Source organism: Podarcis pityusensis (assembly GCF_964106645.2).
Source record: "Podarcis pityusensis genome assembly, chromosome: 5".
In the NCBI taxonomy this organism is placed as follows: Eukaryota; Metazoa; Chordata; class Lepidosauria; order Squamata; family Lacertidae; genus Podarcis; species Podarcis pityusensis.
Genome location: NC_138032.1, coordinates 11,106,982 through 11,132,077, shown reverse-complemented (window position 1 = coordinate 11,132,077; position 25,096 = coordinate 11,106,982). Strand labels below are relative to the sequence as shown.

At 44.3% G+C, this 25,096-nt stretch overlaps 1 protein-coding gene across 3 annotated transcripts in view; it reads left to right on the top strand.

The window, feature by feature from the left end:
• Window positions 1–25,096, top strand: part of KCNMB2 (potassium calcium-activated channel subfamily M regulatory beta subunit 2) — a 316,176-nt gene that overhangs the window by 133,306 nt on the left and 157,774 nt on the right. The window contains exon 2 of one of the 3 annotated variants that reach the window (XM_081008309.1): window positions 356–400. The exons of the other annotated variants lie outside the window; for them this stretch is intronic. Within the exon in view, the coding sequence (XP_080864435.1) occupies window positions 356–400 (45 nt within the window). The remainder of the gene's footprint in view (window positions 1–355; window positions 401–25,096) is intronic. 3 annotated transcript variants of the gene reach the window in all.

Here is a 25,096-nt window from a genome sequence, read left to right as displayed (position 1 = left end):
TGGTTTCCTGTTCCTTTGTTGTTCAGTTGCTCTCTGCTTTCATAGAGAGAGGATGTTTTTTGTCTGCGTAGTTAAGAAATAAAACTCTTTACAACGTAGCCCAAACCTCTCGTCTCTTTCCTGTGCTGGATTCTCTGCTGAATGGGGGAACGTGCCTTGGAGGCTTATCAAAGGCTCAGGTCGTTAATTATACGTCGGGAGGGCGATTCCAAAGGCTCGGCCAGAGGAAGATGAGCTTTATCAGCTTGGCCGAGCGGAGATCCCGACAGTTCTCCCAGGTCCAGGTCCTCTGGGCTCCATCACGGACATCATTATAAGGACTAGTAACTTACAATTTCTTGTTTTCTCTCTGCAGACTCATCGAAGACAATGAGCCTTGCCAAACCCTGAGTAGTAAACTGTAAGTGTGATTAAGCACATAGTCAAGGGATGAAAGAAATATTTTTATTTCGTCCAACTGTTAAAACGTAACAAAAAACCTTTCTTGACACAGATTCTCTTTCCCTTGGTTTCTAGAGCTGGAGCAGCTTGTGGTTGCAGGGCAAGGATGTTTCTGTTTTTCTCGAGGAGAAAAAGAACTTCCTGGGTACATATCCTACTGTACTGTCCTGAGTTTTACCTACCATGACCCCCCAGCCGCCCCAAAGAATCCTGAGAATTGTAGTTTGTTGAGGGTACTAAAAATTCTTAGCAACTGCCGCTCCCCTTTACAGAATCATAGTCACCGGGTTGCGTCAACACTCAACAAGTTTGTGGAATGATGCAAAAGCCCTTCTGTCAAATCCTCTGAATATAGACTGCCCACAGCTGTGTCCTGAAATGGGAGCCAAAATTGTGCCTGCTGATGCGTTTTTAAGGTGCCACCCTCCCTAAGCTATATCAGTCCAGAAGGACAGGCACACCCACTGTACTTAGTTCCTGCACCTCTTCATAAATTATGCACAATAATTCACTCAGCAAAATTATTAGTCTGGAACAGACATTGCTTTGAAGGCCATCTGTAGGACCAGCTGCTGGGAAGGGACAAGTTACAAAGCAGGTTGATGTCCTATTGCTCTTGTGGACGAAAGAGATGGTTACTACCATCCTGGCTGGTGCCCACTGGGATAAGAACAGTGCAAAGTGGGAAACCAACAGTAGGTGAAGCCAGAGCCAGTAAGAGGTAAAGGTAAAGGTAAAGGGACCCCTGTCCGTTAGGTTCAGTCGTGGATGACTCTGGGGTTGCGGCGCTCATCTTGCTTTATTGGCCAAGGGAGCCGGCGTACAGCATGACTAAGCCACTTCTGGCAAACCAGAGCAGCGCACGGGAATGCCATTTACCTTCCCGCCAGAGCGGTACCTATTTATCTACTTGCACTTTGACATGCTTTCGAACTGCTAGGTTGGCAGGAGCAGGGACCGAGCAACGGCAGCTCACCCCATCGCTGGGATTCGAACCGCCAACCTTCTGATCAAGCAAGTCCTAGGCTCTGTGGTTTAACCCACAGCGCCACCTGCCAGTAAGAGGTAGAGCCAACTAATTCTGCACCCTCCTCCCTGCTGAGTTCTACAAGGGCAGGAATGAGACCAAGGCCTCATTCTCACAGCAGTTCATTCCATTTCCTTGATGTTTCCTTCACTGTTAATCTCCACCTTATACAGTGGTACCTCGGTTTTCTAACTTAATCCGTTCTGGAAGACCGTTCGAGTTCTGAAATGTTCAAAAACCAAAAACTCAACAGCCGACAGCTAGGCGTCAGGATCTTGCAGTCAATGGAAGCCGCGTGGCATGTTCGACTTCCAAGGCTTGTTCGAAAACAAAAGCATTTACTTCCAGGTTTACGGTGTTCGTAAACCAAAATGTTTGTCAACGGAGACATTCAAAAAACTGAGGTACCACTGTATTTGACTTTTCACATGATATAAAACCCACTTCCAGAAAACTAACAGAATACAGTGCATGCTTAGCACTTATTTCTGTGTTATTTAATTCGGGAGGGAAGGGGGTGTCCATTAATACTTTAATCCAGAAAATCATGGGAGTAAAATGACAAAATTGGGGGCGGTAAAGCAGCGTATAGTTATTTGCTGCCATTTTCATGGGGAAACAGAAGCACACGTGCAGAAAGGGTAGGGGAGGAGCAAATTTGTCCAGTGAACTTGGTTGTCAGTGTGAATGAAATGCAGTACAGCTTGCCAGTATGTTGGTCATAAAGTTCTACATCAAAACCGAAAGGAACTTTAGAGAACAGGTCATATGCATTGTTGTCGTTGGCTTCTGTCTGTCTCAACAAACAGTGGAGGAGAGCACATTTGGGGGTGAGGTCAAACTATTGAAGAGCTACAGCACCTGTTGTGGCCATGTTGACCAATATGGGAGAGATGTTTTGTTGCAGCTGGGGCAGATGAAGGCGTCCGGTTGTGCTGCTGCAGATGCAGCATGGTGTTTCTTCTCTCTGCGCTCCTCCCAGCAGTCGTTCATCCTCGGGTCACTGCTACGACAACCTGTCTCTCTCCAGGCACTGTGGTCATCTGCAAGGGATTCTCACATGGTGGGGTTGGTGTTGCCAGCCTTCATGCCTCTTTGTAATGCAGAGTTGGTCTGCCAATGGGTCTGGTGCCTGAAGCCAGTTCCCCCTAGACTCCTAGATCATGTCCTTGGGGATCCTGCCACCTTCAGTTCTGTGGACATGACCAAGCCAGCGTAGACGTCACAGAGAGATAGCAGTGCAAATGAAAACTAATATTCCCCATGTCTGAATGCACTTTAAAGGAGGAGGACTGGTTGCAATTAAGAAGGGAGGCATGTGGGGCTGGCTGATTGCAGACTCAGGTTGGTGGGGTGCCATTCACCCTAATAGAGCATCTTCCACTGGTTACTACAAGGTCATTGTTTAGAATGAGCTTAGCTGCTAAGTGATGTCCAGGGTCTATTCCCTCTTGGAAGTAGTTAGTTTTGCACGTGACGGTGTGCAGGAAGGAGAAGAAAAGAGAAACAGATTGAGCACAAGTGACTGACTCCATCTTAACTTGCTTTTTTCTGCAATTGCTCTTTTGGGGTGTTACAAAACATTTAACACTGTGCTGCTTGACCAAAACATAGCTTTTAGCAAAAGACTTGCCTGTACAGCAAGCAGGCTACTCGGCTTAATTAGCACATTTGGTTAATTAGCAAAGGGAAGGCAGACGAAAACTTGCAAACAGCCAAACAAACAGAGAGAGAGAGAGGGAGAGAGGAAGAAATGAACTGCTTTTTACTCTAGTAGTGTGGAGCATCCTTCTACTTTTGAAGGAATCCAAATATGAGAACGGCTGGTCAGAGTTTTCTGGTGCAATGAGTTCCATGTGCCTGAGGGAGTTTGGGCTTACGTTTCCCTAAGAGCATCCCCTTCCCTTCCTATGCTGCCTGGGGAACCACTTTTGAAACTGAGTGAAATTTTCAAAGGTAGCCTGTGATGATGACATAAAGGCAGAGCTTGCTACTCATAGCAGGAGAGGGACTGTGGCTCAGTGGAAGAGCACTACAGGAAGGGTCATAGCTCAGTGGTACAGTGTCTGTTTTGCATGTGAAAGGACCCAGGTTCAATCCCATCATCTCCAGGTAGGGCTGAGAACATCCCCTGCCTGAAAACCCAGACAGCCACTGCCAGTCAATATGGACAATGCTGAGCTATGTGGATTGATGGTCCAAGTCAGTATAAGGCAGCTTCCTGGACCACAGGAAGGTCTCTGGCATCTCCAGCTAAAGCAGTCCTGGGCCAAATATCACACACACACATGTTTTCATGGAACCATTTGTCCCTCATGAAAGAAGGATTTCTGGCAACTTATTTGTGTGTATGGGGAGACAAATTCTAATAATTTTGAGAAGACCTGTCATTGTTTATGGGCTAGAAGAGGGTTTGTTCTTCTTTTCCTGCAAAGAAGTGTTCTTTCTCAATTTTGAACAATGCAGCCTCCTTTTTAAGGGTGTTTCTTGGTCAACTGCAATGGCTACTCCATTTGCAAAACCAAAAAAGAACCCCCTCTGCTCTCCCACCAACAATGGTCACTTTCCCACCCCTAGAAATTATTCAACATCATCGGGCCCTCCAAAGTTATTCCCATTTCTCGAGGCTGTTTTTGTACAGCTCCCAAACTCCCCAAACTGATGAAATCTGGGCTGAATACTTTGGGCCCAGTGTAAAGGACCAGGTAAAGTAAGGGACATGAAAGACCTTCACCTGAGTCCCTGAAAGTTGCTAACAGTCAAAGTAAACAACCATGAGCTAAGATGGACAGAATAGCCAGCCTATTATAAAGCTGCTTCCTGGTGTTCCAACGGGTTGAGAGTCAAACATTTCACTGGGCATGCATACATTTAGCCCATGCCTAAAACAGTTATTTGGACATCAGCCATTGTTTCAACTTTCAATATTGGTTGCTAAATTTATATTCTGCTTACTTGCCAAAATGGCACCTAAACAGTTGACACGTATAAAACTGATTATAATGACATGCTTGCTAGTTTTCCAGCAGGTGCTAAATGAAAGGCAGAAACATCATTACTTTGCAGTGGTTGTCCGTGTCCCTGATAACCATCCATCACTACCTAATAAAGCTTTTTTGCAAACAGGCAGGAGTATCAATGGTTTCTTGGTCCAGGTTAAAGGTTTATCTAAAGCAAGAGCAGCCAATGTATATGCAGGACTGGAGATTATATTTGCCAGTGACCATTCTGGATTCTCTCTCAAAGCAATATACCCTTGTTGTGATGAGGATAGTCAACATGCTGTGATGTAACCTGAGGTATTGCGAAAGTTCATAACAATCCTTCAGCATGCCCGATGGGTAAGGATGGTGGGAGATGAAGTCCAACAACTTCTGGAGAGTATCACATTGCATTACTCCTGGACTATAGCAATCAACACTTTTAGGCCAAGAAACTGCCTAAACAGCCACCCAGTTTGGATGTTCAAAGACCCACAAAAAAGGTAAAGGACCTCTGACAGTTAAGTCCAGTCACAGAGGACTCTGAGGTTTAGGTGCTCGTCTCGCTTTACAGGACAAGGGAGCCGGCGTTTGTCTGCAGACAGTTTTTCTTTTTTTCTTTTTTTAATTAATATTTATTAAAGTTTCAGAAATAATAAAATCACATTAATAAACAAGAAAATTTTTAACAAAGACAGAGAAAAATACACCATACAAAATACAAAATACAAAATAGAAAAAAGTAAAAAAAAAGAAAAAAACAGTTAAAAATAGTTCCGTCTTTTCGTAACTTCTTTTACATTTACTTGTTTCCCGGACTTCCTCATACCTCCCTCTTTTGTATTCCAATTCAGTTTGTAAGCCCAGCAATTTCTTTCCCTCCTTTTTAATTCCAATCCTAAATCTTAATATATTATGACATTAGATTTTTACCTATTTAGAACCAATTTTTCCATTTCTCTTAACCTTTTTGATCCTAATCCTTAATCTTGATATATTTATAGCTTTAAAACCTGTACAGCTAGAAGCCACTTAACTTCAATCCAACATCACTCTAACATTCATTAATTTTGCAATGTTTCTGTAAATAATCTTTAAATTTCTTCCAATCTTCTTCCACCGACTCTTCTCCCTGGTCACGGATTCTGCCAGTCATTTCCGCCAATTCCATGTAGTCCATCATTTTCATCTGCCATTCCTCCAGTGTGGGTAGCTCTTGTGTCTTCCAATACTTTGCGATGAGTATTCTTGCTGCTGTTGTAGCATACATAAAGAAAGTTCTGTCCTTTTTTAACACCGATTGGCCGACTATGCCCAGGAGAAAGGCCTCTGGTTTCTTCAGGAAGGTATATTTAAATACCTTTTTAAATTCATTATATATCATCTCCCAGAAAGCCTTAATCTTTGGGCACGTCCACCAAAGGTGGGGAAATGTACCTTCAGTTTCTTTACATTTCCAACATTTATTATTGGGCAAATGATAGATTTTTGCAAGCTTGACTGGGGTCATGTACCACCTGTATATCATTTTCATAATATTCTCTCTTAGGGCATTACATGCCGTGAACTTCATACCTGTGGTCCATAACTGTTCCCAGTCAGCAAACATAATATTATGTCCAACATCTTGTGCCCATTTAATCATAGCAGATTTCACCGTTTCATCCTGAGTATTCCATTTCAGCAGCAAGTTATACATTCTTGACAAATTCTTAGTTTTGGGTTCTAACAGTTCTGTTTCCAGGTCATGTGGCCAGCATGACTAAGCTGCTTCTGGTGCAATGGAACCCCGAAACCAGAACAGCACATGGAAACGCCGTTTACCTTCCCGTCGGAGCAGTACTTATTTATCTACTTACACTTTTTGGCGTGCTTTCAAACTTCTAGGTTGGCAGGAGCTGGGACAGAGCAACAAGAGCTCACCCCGTCGCAGGGATTCAAACTGCCGACTTTCTGATCGGCAAGCCCAAGAGGCTCAGTGGTTTAGACCACAGTGCCACCCGCGTCCCTCTCAAAGACCCACAACACTCCTGAAATCTCTGAACGATGAAAGTGCAGGAGAATGAAGTCTGAGTCATGCTGCGCCTTTCACGGGGAGTCAATTTTAGCTGCGGCTATAAGTTTCCAAAGGAAGCCAAGATGGCATAGCCTATTATATCCCAAACTTACTCATCCATGGGCTGATGGTTCCAGCTTTCATTTCACAGTGCCCAATGTCCAGGTAGCAGATGTCTCTTACCAGTGAAGCCTAACTGAAATTTCCACCCACAGCTGAGTTAGTCAGCACAGCTGCCAACGCTTTTGTATTCCTGTCCTGCTTGGGTTTGTGGGTTGTTGTTTTTCAAGCGCAGGTGTGGAATGAACCATATTTGAGGATGTTGCATCAGAAAGCTTCAGCCAGGCATCTCTCAGGAGGTCCAAGCAGTTGCCCTTTCAGGTGACAGATTCTCTCCTACCTAGTTTCTTTGCATGGTCTTTTTTTTATTATTGGACGGGGCAGGGTACATCCTGTGAAAGTTTCTTCTTCCTCCTTTTGCAGTGTTAATTGGCTGGCACTGCTATGAATCCAGGGATATGAACAAATGTGTCAGTGAGGCTCTAGAGATGGAACACATCTTTTATATACAGAAGATCCCAGATTCAAATCCTGGAATCTCCAATAGGCATGGAAATATTTGTCAATTTCCATTCCATTTATTTCTAATCTTAAATTCAGTTCTCCACATTTTTTCCAGGACTTGAGTTCCTGTGTCTTTTTAAAAACCTCACAATTTTAGCAGTTTAGTGCAAATTTCTCCTAATAAGCACATGCTTCTGTGTGGTTTTGACTAATATGAACATTTTTTGCAAGCAATTTCCCCATACATAATGCATGTTTGTGTATTATTTTCATTAATATCTTTATGCACACTTTCCCCTAATATATGCAAGCTTTGAAACATTGTTTGGTTGGATAACTACGTTGCAAAATTGTTTTGGTTCTCCCATTGTTTTGGACAGTGTTTGCTGCATATAACTGCCTTGAATACAAAATGATCCAATTTCCGTCCACATCCCTAAGCTTCATTTAAAAAAAGATTAGGTAGCAAGTGATGTGGTGATGGGGGGAACGATCCTGCCTGAGACCTTGGAGAGCCACACCCATTTAGAGTAAGCAAAACTTCCTATATCTGAAGAGGGAGGTGGTGTATTCTTCCTCCTTCCCATTCCCTCTCTCTTTGAGCAGTCTCTGGAAATTTTTAAGTTTCCCCATGCAATTTCCCACCTACTGGGATGCAATTACCACAATTCACTAACAAATTCTGTACTTAATTGCAAAACTGAGCCGAGCCCAACATTCTCGAAATAGCCATTGATTGTATCTTCCCCATATGACCCAGAGATACTGCGACAAAAGCAGCTTGTCTGAACATTGTCAACGAAATTTTCATTTCCAATTGGCTCTTCCTTAATAAGCTTGCTATATGAGGGATAAACAGGCTGTTAGCGCCTTCCTTTTAGCAATCATTTCCCCAAGAAAGTTTTTCACTCGGCTTAGCCTTTGGCTTGGGTGTGATTTAGAAACATCATCTCAGCAACTTTTATTATCTCCTGCCCAATATTTCATCGCTCTTGCCCTCCCAACCGAGCCTTAGGTGTATTGATATTTTAACAAGGCTTTGGTTGGCAGGACAAGGCCTTTAAATTATTGCAGGGAGATTAGACAGTTCCTAAAGTAACAACTAAAATAATGTTCTGCTGTGCTTGTGAGAGTTTGCTATGGGGCACCAGGATCTCTGCTATGATGACACCAAACTCAGCAGCATTGTCAGAAAGTCAACTAAATCTAATTCCTGGTATGATGATGGACCCTGTGAGATGGCAGGCAGCTGGACTTGGGTGGATCATCCCAAAAAATACAACCAGATGAAGGCATTTGATTGGGGAGGGGGAAAAACACATTTACATTTCTGGCTCTGACCAGCTTCAGGCAGCTTGGGACCAGGATATCTGAAAGGTCACTTTCTCTCCTATGTACCTCCTCTGCATGTAACCCAAATTAGAAGCCAAAGAGGGGTGATTCCGGTGAGGTGTTCACATCCCTAAGTCAGATGGTATTATAAGCAAGGCATCACAAGGGCAGCCTGAGTCATTCTGGAGATTAAAAGGTAAAGGTAAAGGTACCCCTGACAGTTAGGTCCAGTCACGGACAACTCTGGAGTTGCGTGCTCATCTCGCTCTATAGGCCGAGGGAGCCGGCGTTTGTCCACAGACAGCTTCTGGGTCATGTGGCCAGCATGACTAAGCCGCTTCTGGTGAAACCAGAGCAGTGCACGGAAACGCCATTTACCTTCCCGCCAGAGCGGTACCTATTTATCTATTGGCACTTTGACATGCTTTTGAACTGCTGGGTTGGCAAGAGCTGGGACCAGGCAACAGGAGCTCACCCCATTGCGGGGATTCAAGCCGCTGACCTTCTGATCAGCAAGCCCTAGGCTCAGTGGTTTAGACCACAGCACCACCCACGTCCCCGGTAGATTTAAGCGCCCCTAAATTGCTTTATTTTCCCATAAAAAATAAAGGGATAGATGAATTTTAAAAAGTGAAACCAAGCTAACGGCGAGGAAAGAGCGTGCATCTGAGTGAGGAGAGAAGAGGACATGGAGGAGTGGGCTATTTCATATTGACAGACAAGTCTAGGTTCTAATCAAAGTGACTTTTTCTCAGAGCATTCCAATCATCGTGATTTGGGGGAGGGATGATAAAGTAAATAAAAGCATTTAGCTCAGTTGGTTAGAGGTAGAGGGAAAGGACAAGGGAATGGACTCCTGGACAGTTAAGTCCAGTCGAATTTGACTATGGGGCATGGTGCTCATCTCCACTTTAAGGCCAAGAGAGCCAGCGTTTGTCGACAGACAGCTTTTCCGGGTCATGTGGCCAGCATGGCACACAGACCACTGTGACGAGTACCAGAGCACATAGAAACACTGTTGCTGAGAACAGGTTGCAGGTTCAGTCCCCATATGGGACAGCCGCATATTCCTGCATTGCAGAGGGTTGGACTAGATGATCATCATGGTCCCTTCCAACTCTACAGTTCTATGATTCTATAATTTGTTTTTCACATGGTGGTTGTTCTTCTGCAATTTCTGTCCGGGAAAGCAGGACATTCAGAAGAGAGGTGGGCTGTTGGCACCCTTCCCAATCACTTCCAGTTCCCTAACCAACAATTTTGAAAACCAACACTTCAGTCAATTAGTATTCATTCTGCTTTTTTGTGATCGTTTGGTTGTTGTTTTGCAGACGTCTAGGAGAGCTCAGTATGGGGTCATTCCACTTTTCTAGTCCTAAGTTCAAAGGTATGGGTTGTTTCCAATGTTGCAATGAGAAGATAGTTATATCAGCACCAGAATTTCTCCTTGCAGAATGGAATCATCTCCCCCCCTGTGCATAGCTGTCAACCTTCTCTTTTTTGTGGGAAATTCCCTTATTTCAGCGCCGTTTCCCGCTGCTATCCCGGATTGTTAGATATCCCATAGACTGTCCCCGGGAAAGGTGAGGCTGCTGATCCCTTATTTTCAAGGTTGCTGGTCCCTTATTTTCAGATCTGAAAGTTGACAGCTATGCCCCTGTGTGCTCCCTAAATCTGTATCGGGGGTTCCCTCAACCCCCAGAACACATTTGAGGATGGTGCAGGGTGTGGTGAAGGAGGAATTCCCTTGTGCTAGTGATAATCTTTGCACTAGCACAAAAATGTCATTGAATGCAATACTGTGGCTTTTCCTATTATATACTTGCTCCTTTTTTATTGCAATCCACGTCTGCTTTCAACAAACAACACCGACTTTAATTAAGAACATAATAAGAGCCTGCTAATGGCCCATTTAGTCCAGCATCCTGTTCTCACAGTGGCCAACAAGACGCCTGTGGGAAACCAGCAAGCAGGATTCAAGCACAAGAAGACCCTCCCCTCCTCTGGCTTCCAGCAACTGGTATTCAAAAGCATTACTGCCTCTGACTGTGAAGGCAGGGCACAGTCATCATGGCTAGTAGCCATTGATAGGCTTATCCTCCATTATTTGTTTTTCATTCCTTTTCTATCTTAATTTTTCTTTAGGTTTGTGCAAAATTCTCAGAGAGTTTCTCTATCCCTTGCTGCTGCATGGGCACATTTCTTTCTTTCTTTTATTGGTTTATAATTGCTCTTTTTTATCTCCAGGTTTTAGTCTGCTTGTTCAAAGTTCCATCCTCCTCTCTTTGGCTTCACAGTGAATTGTTTCTGTTCAGCATGATTAATATTTTCCTTAAAGCCTTGTCCTCCTCCCGCATCCGGGCATGGTACAATTCCCCCACTCTGTTAAGCCTGGTTGTCCCTTAAATTAGCTCCCAGTTGTGTTATTCATTGCCAGCCTATTATTACCGATTTACTCAGGGACACCTTTCTCGTGTCACCAGTTTTCAAACTTGATTGCCTACAAAACACTAGGGGAAGAATATGGATTTCTAGTTTCCCCACCCCAAAATGGCAACGTCTGCTGTGCAGCTACTGTTCTGAAAGTCGGTAGGCTTCATCTCCCTGGACGGCTTGAGAATTACATACAGTTCTTAAAGAAATAAATTTTAAAGGTTTCCTGGCTGAAGAACCCTGGCTTCAGTTTGCCAGGCTTAATCCACTCTTGTAGGGTGGGGAGACTTTTTTGCCTGCAAATTCTATCCACTTCTGTGAAAAGGGAAAAAATTAGCCTTCTCTAATAGTCAATTGGGAGAGGAGACAACAGCTTCAGATTTAACAGATCTGGATGGAGTGGCACTAGGGAACCCCACCCCTCAGCAACAGTGTTGCTTTAGCATATGTGGGTGTGACAGGATGAGGAGGAGAGCCAGGCTGTGCAGATGCGTTGGTGGGAGTGCCTAATTGGCTCTGCTGGTACATCGGCACAGCTCCAAATTCACCACCACCCCCAACACATCCATATGCCACCCAGGCAAAATGCAGAGACCCCCAGTGTCAAGAGGGATTCTCTGTTCCACCACACATACAAACACAAACACACAGACACAGACACACACACACACACACACACACACACACACACACTGCTCCTGGCTAGGAGGTCCATGGGTTTCAGCAGAGCAAATGTTATTTCTGGGAGAAAGTTCCAACCCACTATCCAAAATGTCCCTTATTCAGCAGTCCAGAGAGTAGGGTCCCAGAGTTGGGCAGGTTCATGAAGGAGGGTGTATTCAAGATAACTTGAGGCTGGCCATCCTGACACCTGCAAATCCAAAAACTTGTCATTCATTTGAGTCAACTATGGTATCCACAACCACTGAGGGAGTGGGGAGACAGAATACATGTTCAACATTGCAAACCTAGCTCTGAAACGTGGCCAACGTTTGAGTAGAGAAATGGATCCGGTCAACTGATGGTTGATGCTTGTTAAATGCAAGGTTTTACAGGCACTGCTGATCAGCTAATACATAGTAACCACAAACTGTATTTCAGCCCAACCTATAGCTTTTACCTGCACCACACCTGACATCATATAGGTTGCTTATAATTTTGGGCCCTTGCAGTAGTATTAGCCTCTTGGAATCAAGTAACTTCTTTGGAGAGAGACATTCCTGAAGTTCTCCCTGCTGCCGCGACAACTGCGGTCAGGGCCTTGAAATGCTTTTGAGGTGTCATCATCTGAGGAAGGTCTTTGAAACAGGATCTTATCCGGAAGCCTGACTCTTGGCAGCTGCTTAGAGTGTTCTTCAATGCAATCATAATTATTACTGTGCTATATGGTTATTTGCCAGCCTTGCCGAAATCCACACTTTGCAATGGTCATGGTATTTGGTCGACTTTATCGCACATTTCTCATTATCAATATATTGTTGTTACAGTTGTATGACCTTCAGCACCTTTTCTTGTGGTTATTGTATGGATTCCCCATGGCTGCTTTATGCAATCTCTCATGTTTTAGACATGAAGCTTTTTGGGAGAAAGAGACAGGCTAAAAAACAAAATGAATGAATGAATAGATGAATGAACTTGTGAGCTGCCATGGAACCATCTGCTTCAACGTAGTCCTTCATGCTTAACCTTTCTTAGTGATGTTGGGCACAGATTCAAGTTGCTTGCCCATTGTTTACTTCTGAGGGGATGGCAGTGATGTTTACTGTCCCTGAGGGATCCTCTTCCACACTGTAGAAGAGAATAGAACAGGTTTGGAAACACAAGCAATAAATCCCACGGAGACTTATCTGGATAACAGCTTCATTTGGAACTGAAGGTTCTTGCATGTTTCTCCAAATTATCTGGCTTGCCAGAAGTGAGCGATGGATTCTGGGAGTGTGAGATATGAGCCAGTGTGCCTCCAGAGCCACTGCACCTTATCATGTAAATCTTTGTTTCGGGACTATTTAAAATTCACATTGCTTCCCTGACAAAAATGCAGCTGCTCCTGTACAACGACTTAATGTGGGTCTGCGTGAACAGTGCGCCTTCTAGAATCAATTTGGGGAAATGTCTGATAGTACGGAAGCAGACTAATTGCTTTTGAAAGAGTAAATACACAGACATGTGCAGCATACATGACTATAGCTGCATGTAGGCTGCCTGACCTTCTAGAATACCTGCCACTAGTCTCTTGTCTTGACATGCGAAGGAGAAGAAACACAACAGCCCCTGGCAACAGAAGACACCTGTAGCAGAAAGTGTATGACAACACAAGCACAAAGTTTGCTGGAGGGGGAGCAGGTTGGAAGGAGCCCTGGGCAAAATGCCGTCCAGCTCTCTCCCAGTGCCACCCTAGTCCTCCATGATGGTGGTGGTGGTGTCTTACTGAATTTTTATCCCACTCTTCCTCCCCAAGGAGCCCAGGGCAGCAAACCATATATGCAATTTAAAAACGAAGACAAAGCAACGACATTGTAAAACAGATTAAAACGCTTTGAAAACAATCACAGTTAAAAACACCCAAAAGCAGTTACAGTTTTAAAAAATTCCAAAAGCAACTTCAATTAAAAACATACTTCCATCCATCATCTTGAGGTTGCCAGGAACTGCGTTCTTCAGCTTGCAAATACCTGGCTAAACAGGAATGTTTTCAAATTCCTTCTGAAAGTTCATCGTGATGAAGACAGATATTCCACAACTGGGGAATCACCACTGAAAATGCCTTCCCACCAACAGGCCGTACCTACCAATGGTAGGGTCCAATATGATTTATAATAGTGAAGGTGCTCTTTTAGCTATTTGGGTCCTAAGGCATTTGGGGCTTTATATGCTAATACTAGCACACTAACATGATGGCGATGATGCTGTGATGGTGGTGATGATGTTGTATCCACTTGCCCAGTGGGACTTACCTTTCCTCTCTCCTCTTCTCCTCTTCTCTCCCTGGGTGTTCCCCAAATCTGCTCCAGAGGGTTTCACAACCTGCTGGGCCAGATTTTGAAGGTATGCTAGGGGATGCTCAGGGTGAGAGGAGGAGCCACAGGCCACTGCGTTCAGCTCTGCCCCTGGCTGCTCCCCAAACGCCACATGACGTCGTGCATCATGACGTCACATGTGTGCTGCCGCACATGCGATCTGCCCCCCTCAATCTTCGGTGCAAGTTGGCACCTCTGGAAACAGGGATTTATCTCCTGGCAGCTCTCAGCACCCTTCACACACACACACACACACACACACACACACACACCAGTCCTAAGAATTATTTGGGTGAAGCCACAACTGTCTAAAGTGGTATGAAACGTCTTTAAACGTATAGTGCAGATGGGATCTGTGTGTATGTATTTATTTGAGCAAGCAGGAGGCATCACTGAGGTGAGGGAGGAGGCAGATGGCAGGCAGGGCCACCCTGAAGTTGGTGAAGCACTGCTCTATTTTCCGTAACCTCCGCTGGAAGATGGCTGTTGTTTTGAAGGGTCTGTGGCTTGGAAGCCATGGCAATCAATATCGCCATCACTGAATGGCGTTAGAGACTTTCCCATCAGCTCTGTTGTCTCCTGTGATCCAATGACATGTATGAAAGAACACATTGTCCCCCAGGGCTTGCTTTTCCTTTGTGTGTATTTTAAGTAACCTCTCTCATATCTCTTTCACAGAAAGCCTTGGTTGATGGTTGCCATGCCTCAAAGGCAGAGGCACCTTCCTTTTGTTTTGTGTTTCTGTTGTGTCATTTCCTAATGCAAATATTTCAATATTTTCAGCAGGCGTGTTTGTGTGATCCAGTACAGCTGCCATTCGAGGGGTGGGGGGCGCTCTCCTATATTTATGAGATGTACTGGGAACGGGAGTAAAAAAGATGCACGGCTAGATGAAGCCCATTTCTCTCGCAGGTGCTGTTCTGGATCTATTCCAGGAATCGGGACATCAAATGGGGGAGGGAATTGTGACACAATGACAACACATTTTTCTTACATCAAAAGTAATTGCGGTCCTTGGGCTTCCCCATCTTCAGCAAAGTTATTCACTCAGCCCAGGAACATCTTTATTAAACATTATAGCACCGCTGGGAGAAATAGGAAGGGTGATTGCTTACATGATAATGGAAGAGGATAACATATGGGCTTTGTCATTCAGCTAACTACTGAAACATTGTGTTGTAGCTTCTTGCTTCTCTCTATGGTTTCGGTTCCTTTTTTTTTAGTTTCTACATGGTAAAGACCAGGACTGTGTACAACCCCCCTTCCCCGAGCTGTCTTGGGGCCCCAGTGTGGGTCTCCCACATCAGGCTGATCAGCCCTGTGCGACCCAAGGAACCACCCACCCTAGATCTGCCCCAAAGTGGGGCTAAGGGTTTTCCCAACCCTATTTTCACACATGGTCAGGAGAGGGATGAGGAGGAGATTCTGCATCTCCTTCCTCCCCAACCCCAACCTAGAGTGTTTCCAATCCTGCAGGGTGCTGGCCCATCAATGCAAGGAAAGCTGCTCATGAATGGGAGCAGTCAACACTGTAAAGGGTCAGATCTTCCTGCTTAACCAGCTGTTAAGCAGGAGGATTCAACCCTGCACAGTAAAAAGTAAAGGACCCCTGGATAATTAAAGCCAGTCAAAGGCAACTATGGGGTGTGGTGCTCATCTTGCTTCAGGCCGAGGGAGCCGATGGTTGTCCACAGACAGCTTTCTGGGTCATGTGGCCAGCATGTCTAAACTGCTTCTGGTGCAATGGGACACCGTGATGGAAACCAGAGCGAATGGAAACGCCGTTTACTTTCCCACCACAGCGGTACCTATTTATCTACTTGCACTGGTGTGCTTTTGAACTGCTAGGTTGGCAGAAGCTGGGACAGAGTAACGGAAGCTCACCCCATTGTGCGGATTCAAACCGCTGACCTTCTGATCAGCAAGCCCAAGGGGCTTAGTTGTTTAGACCACAGCACCACCTGCTCCCTATCCTGCACAGTGCTGCCCCTTCACAAGTGGCTTTCCTGTACAATACTTAGCCGGTAAGCCTGACCCCCAACCTCACCTGTAATATTATCCCAGGAAGCAATCCCACCCCCCACTCTCCACCCACAGCCAGCCTTGTCCCCTGGAACGCTGCATGAATATCAGAAGCTTCCTGCTAGATCAGACCAATCACCCATAATTAGGAATGTAGGAGGATTTTGTTTGCATTTTTTTAGCAAAGCAATCTAATTTGCGCCTGGAGTACTAATACACAGATCGGGACATAATTATCCTCTTAGATTTCATACTTCTCTGAATTTTGTGATACAGTTCTTGGGTCAAAGAATATACCAACAGGCATTAAAAATGTGTAACTTTAGATTAAATTGCTTAGAAATGTGTACATTGAGCTAGAACACATATTCAAATATGGACTTTCATACAGGTTTTGTTAAAATCACAGATTAATGAGAAAACAGAAGAGAACAGTCTTCTGAATTAGCATGTATTAATGGACTGGTGACCATTCTTTATCCATAATCCAGCATCTCATGTACTTTCCAATGGTAGCCAGCCAAATGCTTTCAAGAAACACACAAACCTGGCATAGAATGATAGACTTAGAATATACTTTGAGAGGGAATCTAACCCAACCCATGCTCAGTACAGGATCTGCAATGCAGCTACAGTACTCCTGACAGGTAAACGTGTATACCGCCCTATACTCAAAGGTCTCAGGGCAGTTACAACATAAAAACACAATATAAAAACACAAAATGCATAATAAAAACAACCCAATAACACACATGCACACACACACACCCGCTCAATCAGCTAAAGGCCTGGCTAAAGAGGAACGTTTTTGCCTGGTGCCTAAAGGTGTATAATGAAGGCACCGGCTGAAGCTCCCTGGGGAGCCCGTTCAAAAAAGGCCTTTTCCTGTGTTGCCATCCTCTGGATCTCTCATAGAGAAGGCACGTGAAGAAGGGCCTCAGAAGATGATCTCAGGGTCCGGGTAGGTTCATATGAAAGACATAGCTGAGGTGTGCAGGCGTACTGACCTGTGGCACTTGCAAAGTCTCATGCACTGTGTTTTGCAAACCCTCACGATCATGGGATTTGCAAAGTAAGTGTCATGTGCAACGTTTTATAAAACAGGTCCCCCTAGCAATCTTGGCCCATGTGGTTAGAATAGATAAGGTACTGGCTCATCAATCAGAAACATTTCTCCAGCTCTGTATTTTGCAGTCATAAACCAAGATCCATTGACTGGCTAATTCATAAAGGATACGTCAAACTGGAGATGTCAGGTATTGAACTTGGAATGGTATGCTCAGAAAGCACCTACGCCAACCAACCTGTGGTCCTTCCACTTTTTCTAAAGAGGGTGGAAGAAGGAGCCTGAGACCTGCAATTCTTCTGTAGAACTGCAGGGAAAAAATACCTGCTGGAATGTCAGGGAATTATTTCTTAAGACGAGCATTTTCTTGTTTTCTCTCTTTCCCAGCAAACTGCTGCCTCTCTGCACACCCAACAGACAGTCTGGGCAGTTTACCATTGCTGCCTTTCTCTGACCCATTAGCGATCAATTAAGTAATTAAGAGTTTTTGCCCTCAAGCTAAAATCGAAGGCTCAACAGTTATCGGTCCCTTCTTTCCAAGTAAACAAGAACAACAAAAATCCTGCTCTGTAAATAACCTTCCTGAAAGCTTCTCCTAGGTCGTTCGTTTTTAAAAACAAGAAACAAAAACACGCTTGCTCTTTAAGCTGAAGCTCATTAGAGAGAGAGTATTAAAACAAGCTTTGAAGGGAAACTGTCTCTCAGTAATAATAATGATTTCTCCTTCAAAGCCAAAAAAGGAGAAATTTGGGTGGCAACATGCCTAGATGGACAGCCTTTCCCCCACCCTCCAATGCAGATCCAAATCTCCAGGCCTTGTAGAAACAGCTGTTCCATATGCAAAGGGGAGAAGATGGACAACCACTGATTTGAAGCCAACTGTGAGAACACAGTACTTAGAGGCTGGATAAAACTGAATTTAGAGTTGTTGCCCATTCATAACCACTGGTTCTTAGTTCTGTCCCTAATAAGCAGAGAGCATGTTTTCAGTTAATGAAAATCTACATTTTTTTGGTGAAGGTAAACCTAGATATCAGGTTAGTCTTGACTTCAAAAATATGCACCAATTCATTTTTGTTTTTTAAAGGACCTTTCGGAAGGGAAAATAGCAAAACATATTTCCAGACTAAGCGGCTCAAGTCCAAAGAAGTGTGCTCCATTGATTTTTGTGGGATTTAAGTGTGATGACTGAATTTGTAGCAATGCCAGGTACCGTATTGGCCCGAATATAAGCCATACCCAAATATAAGCCGCACCTTTAAAATTGGAGGGGGGGAGAGGAAAAAAGACAATACAGTGGTACCTCGGGTTAAGTACTTAATTCGTTCCGGAGGTCCATTCTTAACCCTAAACTGTTCTTAACCTGAAGCACCACTTTAGCTAATGGGGCCTCCTGCTGCCCCCACACCGCCAGAGCCCAATTTCTGTTCTCATCCTGAAGCAAAGTTTTTAACCTGAAGCACTGTTTCTGGGTTGGCGGAGTCTGTAACCTGAAGTGTATGTAACCACTGTACCCAAATATAAGTTGCTCCCTTAAAATTGGAGAAGGGGTTCCAAAAGGCACCCACCCAATGAAGCGCAATCACACAATGAAGAACACACACTCGAGGCTTGCCCAGGGAGGGTTGGGGGGAATCAAAAGGGGGTCAACAAACACCCATTTCAAACAAGCACACTCTCACCACCGAAACCCACACGGTTGTCCACTACCAAATACAGTAATCAAAAGATGCCTGCTGGCCAGTTATAAAGGAACCGCCTCACAGCTGATCAGAGATTGTGGCGCATAGGAGAAACCTTGCGTGGGCAGCAGTCGCTGCTCAGCTTGGGGACATGCTGCCTCACAGCTGATAGGGTTATATCCGGGGCAATACGGTATATTTGTGTTCTTGTTCAACAAACTCAAATCTCCAGCCTGGATAGTAAGAGGCTATGACAGTGACAGCCAACATGATGCTCTCTGGATGTTCCTGGACTACAACTCTCGTCATCCCTGACAATTGGTTATGCCAACTGAGACTGATGGGAGAAGTAGTCAAATAACATCTGGAAGGCACCAAGTTGGCTACCCGTGGGCTATGATAACCACCAGGAATTCTTACAGCACCTTACCTGTGATGGCACTCCAGTTGTGGAAACCTTTCCCCAGAGAAGTTCACAAGGACACCCGCCTTCCTGCTTTTTCAAAAATTCCCCAAGCTTTTCAGATGTAATTTTAATCTTGTTGTCTGTTTCCCGCTGCTTTTCCAATGCCATGTTTATTATGGGAGAACTGTTTTGTTTTGAATTCATTTTTTTATTGTTTTCTTGTAAACAGCCCACGGAATATAATTGAAGGGCAGTATAAAAATCCCTACAATAAAAAGTAAATCTAGGATGTGCTTTATGTGAGGGAGGATTCAGCCAGCCAATTCCCTCAACGTGCAGTTTCGAACTGGTACAGCTTGGGCGTAAAATTGCCAGATGTGCTGCTGATGTGGAACACAGTCTTCCTATGGGGTGTTTCCAAGCAAGCGACTCCTCTCCAGAGGACAGCTCTTGCAGTAACATCTAGAATTAGAAATCCTAGGCCTGGGAAGCAAATACTGCCCTCCAGAGCTCCCTTGGGACTCTCCTCAGGCCATTCACCCTCCTCAACCACATCCTTTCTCCCTAGGCCACCCTGTCACTGGCCGCATTCATTTTGAATGTTTTCGCTTGGCTGGAATGGGCCCATGAATTCTGATAATGCAGAAAGATGGAATCACCATTTGTTGCTCAGCCCCCTTTTGACTCTGGTGCCACCCACCACTGGTATGTGGACCCTGCAATGTTGCCCAGAAGGTGATGTCGCCCTTGAGCTAAAAAAATGATTTCCCAGCCCTGTGTTAAAGGATTGCATCATCTAACCCTGTGAAATTTTGGATTGTCTTAGAGCTTGTTAGAAAGATGTAAGGAAAGAAACCTGCAAACCCCATTCTGGATTTGTAAGCTTATATAGTTGACATCTATGCTTTTGAGAATAATAAACATAATGGAGAAAATTAATATATTGAAACATGTTTTATTGTATTATCCATTTATGCCTCCAGGCGCCTTAAAGAGAATAATTAAAACAATAGATTAAAATGATACAATGACCAGCTTCAGTAGTGCGGATGTCAGCAAAACACAGGGCTAAAATATCACACCATCCTTTAGGCTTTCAGACTGAGGGAGATGAAAATAAATAACTTATATGTGTCAGCCAATCCGAGGATCCTCAAGATGAGATAGATAATAGCATTCATAAGTACTGAGTCGTTTGACCAGGATCAGGCGATGGAGCCTCACTGAAAAAATTGCCCATATACATTTTAGGACTATACGCACTCGTTGATTTTCTAGAGTCATCACTGGGGGCAGGGGCATGGGCTATGAATGAAGGATACATTTATCTAGGAGATTAATTTGGTTCTTGTACACAGAAGCAGATTGCCAGGTGTGATGAAGCCACTAGGCTTCTTCCTGGCAGGTGGGACTCTGTTGCTTACCAGGAGCGGGACGGGCAAGCTGGCAGTGCCAGAATGGTCTCATCAGTGAACTTGCACTGCACTGACCACACTGCTGCCTCGCCCTACCAACCTACCAGGAAGCTGGCATGTAATTGTCATTGAGAAATGCTGCGTGGAACTTTGTAAGGTAGAAGTTCAAGAACCCAGAGAGGCGTGGAATAAGGTGTAGAATTAGAAGGTATCATACAGCCTAAACAATGGGAAAACTGCTTTGGAATCTATACGGGATGAGGTTGAGATTGATCCAGCAAGTGAATATTTTGAGTATATTGGACTCCACAACATTTGTACAGGGAGGCACTGCTCAGTTCAGATAGATACTGAAGATGTAATGCTGAAATGCCTCACTAAGGTGCATGATGTGGGCTTGCTCAGTTTTTGGTCTGAAGTTGTTACCTGTATCGATTTTGTATTGGCAAAATCCTTGATATTTGTATTTTACAATTATATTCCTGTAGTATGGGGATTAGTAGAAGGGACCTTGCACACTCTTAGGCTTGCTAAGAGACTTCTACTCTGAGCCTAAAAGAATAAAGGCTGGCTGTCCATGGTCCTGACTGCACTTGAAAATATTTCATATACAGTGGTACCTCGGGTTAAGAACTTAATTCATTCCGGAGGTCCGTTCTTAACCTGAAACTGTTCTTAACCTGAAGCACCACTTTAGCTAATGGGGCCTCATGCTGCAGCCGCACTGCCAGAGCACAATTTCTGTTCTCATCCTGAAGCAAAGTTCTTAACCCGAGGTACTATTTCTGCGTTCATGGAGTCTGTAACCTGAAGCATCTGTAACCTGAAGCGTATGTAATACAAGGTACCACTGTAGTTGTCAATTTAATGTGCATACATATCTGGACATTTGAAAGGCTTATATTAGCTTCAGTGCTATTTTTCTAGAAAAAGAGGTGGTGGAACTCACCATGAACACCTCCCTCATTCTTTTGGCTGAAAAAAAGCCCTGATTAACTTAGATATTTAACATACAATGTAGGTACTGGTGGTTATTGTATTCACACTGTGAAGTGGTGAGGGCTTCTTTTTTGTTGCCATTAGTATTATTTACACACACAAAACTTTCTTTTGTTGCCTTAAAAAAAGTTGTTTTACTTTTCCTTTGTTAAATCTGCAAAATTAAAAACACACCAAATCACCTTTGCATAAAACTCCACCTCAGCTGGCAAACCACTTCTGCTGAGCTGTGACTGTAAGTATGAGCAAAATGAAAATATTGGTTCTTAAAAGAAAAGAGGGGGAAAGTCTTGGAATGGGAGTTTCTGTTTACTAAAGCATAGGTTGTTTGTGCTCCTGTCCAAGAAGAATTTGCATCATGGTCTGGCCAGAATACAAATGCATTTAAGGTTTATTAACTAATTAATTGGATCGAAGGCAGAGATTTTGTCAGCTAATTAATTGGCATGCCTACATGTTCAGAGTTAATGTTTTATGGCAGGAATAGGCAACCCTTTTTTCAGCACAAGGGCTATGTTCCCTTCTGGACAAGCTTCCACTGGTCACAAGCAACTGGCAGGTGGTGTCAGAGGTAAAAGGGGGCAGAACAGCATGGGCCCCACAGTGGGCAACATTCCAAGATGTCCCACTCAAATCGGGACGGTTTGCAATGACTCAGAAGTTGGGGGCTTCTAAACCCGCACATGTTTCTCCTTCCTCCATTCAGACAAACAAGAGTCATTGCAAACCATACTGATCTGAGTGGGACATCTTGGATTTACAGAAACCTTTTTGAAGGAATGGGTTTCTGTGCAGTCAGTTTAAAACTGACTCACCCCCCCCCCTTTTCTTGTTTCTCCAAGAGAGCACTCTAAAATGCATAAAACTTGAGCTGTTGAGCAAATGCATAACAAGGACACAGCTGTATAAACAATCTCTCTCCGTTATCAGTCATGGCAAGGGATGATCCTGACTGTACCAGTAGAACAGAGAAGACACGTCTGTGCCTTATCTTATGTCCTGACCACAAAAGATGCACAGACCTAAGTCCGGAAACAACGCCAGAGCGTGTTCTCGGAGATGACGACCTCTTCCTCCAAGATAAGAGTAGGAAGAGGAAGATCCTTTTATGGTCAGAAGTACACGAAGGAATACCCTTTTATGGTTATGAATACCAGAGCAAGAACATATGTGATGTCAACCTGCGTACATAGGCTGATGTGGTTGGATTCCTGGGGAAGGAGGGAAAGGGTGCCTGGAGGATATATATACTGCATGTAATCTCTGATTTCTTTGGACTTGCTGTGGACTCACCACGCAAGTGCCTTCTGCTATCCGGAGAGCAGAATAAACTCTTTCTTTGAACCAACCTTGGTGTCATTTGACTTCCTTCCTCCTGTCCTGGAGCAACACAGACCCAATCGGTGAACTCCAATAAGGCTACAATTCTGGCTTCTAATTGAATCTGGGACTGTCCTGTTTTTTGGTCCAGCACTCTGCCATGAGTCAGCTAGCTCCTGCAACAGCTCAGGACCAAAACAGGAGCACTCCAATTTTGATCAGCAAGATGTTGGAGGGTATGCCACTATTGGAGTTCAAGGATCCATTTCAGGCAAGCAAAAGCACTCAAAGGAGGGGCAGAGTAGCCTCAGTGAGGAGTGTGGCCTGGAGAGAGTCTGAGGGCCACCTTTGGTTCTCTGCTGCTGTTTTGTGTGTAGTGGCCCTGAGAACAGCAGGGAAAAGGCAGTGCAAGAAAGAAAGAAAAGCAAGAAGATAAACATGGTTTGGAGAATACAGCTTGATCTGTCCCAGAAGAATCGTTTTTATTTGGGCCGAATGAAGAGTTGTTTTTATAGAAGTGGAAGCGTTACTGAAAAGTGCCCAAGATGCGTAGCAATTCATTTCACGCACTAGTTACTGAATGATGAATTAATAACAGTATCATACATACTGTGACTTCATTAAAAAAAAAAAAAAAGACTCCATCAGCATTGTGATTAACGTAGATGAGAGAGGAGTACTCAAAGCATCCATCACTGTGGGATGGGGTGTGAATCAAACTGTGACTTGAGACAAATAGCACTGAAATTCCCAGTGACTTTATTTAAGAACAAATTCCTCTCTTATTCCTGAAAGTGGAAATTTCCCCTTAGCTGGGGACACAGTGATTTGTGTGCAGTAATTAGGTCCAGATCTACCCCTTCGGTTTTACAGAGCTGTCAAGAAAATTGATCCTGCTGTAAATCAGGAAGTCGACTTTTGATTGGCATTTGCATTTACAAATGAGAACTTGCTCAAGGTACTAATGACTTCAAACGCTTCGCAAAGGGATGACTCAGGTGTCAATCAAAGCCGTGCTGATAGCTGTCAGAACTCGCTCCGATCTGATTTGATTAAATGATTCAAAAGGGCTAATCAGAGAATGAAGGGTTCCAAAGGGATTGAACATAATATGTTTGCTTTATGCATATGCAGAAATCGCTGAACGTGGATTAGTTTACCTGTTTAATCCCCTTGATTAAAATATGGTAATGGTATTGGTTTCATCCCATATTTTTTTTTGAACATAGTTATGGATGAAATGAGGATCTTAATCTATATGAGGAATTATAATCCAGGGTAAACAAAAGATATGAGGAAATGCCAAAATACCCCTGGCATCTGGGACTTCTGCTGTGAGGGTCTTCCATGCACAGCTGTACGTGACATGGAACCTTGTATGATCAGGGTTCCAGAACTTGTCACATGTATGCATTCAGGTGTTGGGATTGTCTGGAAGAGGAAGAGTGGTGGGAGATGCCCACCCAAGAGCCCCCAGGGAGGGTGCAGAAGAAGAAGACTTAGATCCCGGATCCTGGCAGTGGGATAGTGGCCACACCTCAGAGGAAGGGACAAGCTGGGAGGTACTAGAAGCAGGAAGCAGGAGGGATCACAGAGAGGCAGAAGCAGGCAGGTGGCTCAACACAGGGCAGGGTGATGAGGCTTCCAGTTTGGATGCAGACTCCAGCAGAGAAGACAGAGGGGAACCAGCTTCTGCATCTATCCTGCAGCAGCAGCAGGAGAGCCTCACTGCTGACTGCTCTCCAGCCTCACTTATTTCTCGAATACTACAAAGGAATTTCAGAAATAGACTGGAAAGAGAAGCTGCTGAATTGCAACTCATTACCAAACTTAAAACCATGGAGAAACCTGGTTTGAACAAAGACATTGGATTCTTATCCCATTATACATGACTAAGCCATTTCTCACCTTCTCACCCCTTGCCTTTTCCTGTAAGACCCATTACAGTCGTTAAGAGTCGTCAGCAGGCTCATCCCAGCTATCTGCCAATCTCCCATTCCCACCACCCTTCTGAGTAATACCCCTCCCCACCTTCTCACTATATAGAAGGATCTGGCAACTTCTGTTTCAGTGTATCTGAAGAAGTGTGCTTGCACACGAAAGCTCATACCAAGAACTAACTTAGTTGGTCTTAAAGGTGCTACTGGAAGGATTTTTTTTATTTCTCGAATGTGAAGAATGTTTCTGAGCAACAGGCCAGACAGGCCAGACAGGCACAGAGAGAGGCTCCTGCTGCTCACCATAACAGAAGATCCCGATTCAGAGGGCTAGAAGGCAATGGAAGGTCTGCACGCCAGTTTGAGCAGCTTCTTTGCATCTCCCTCTCTGACCTGTG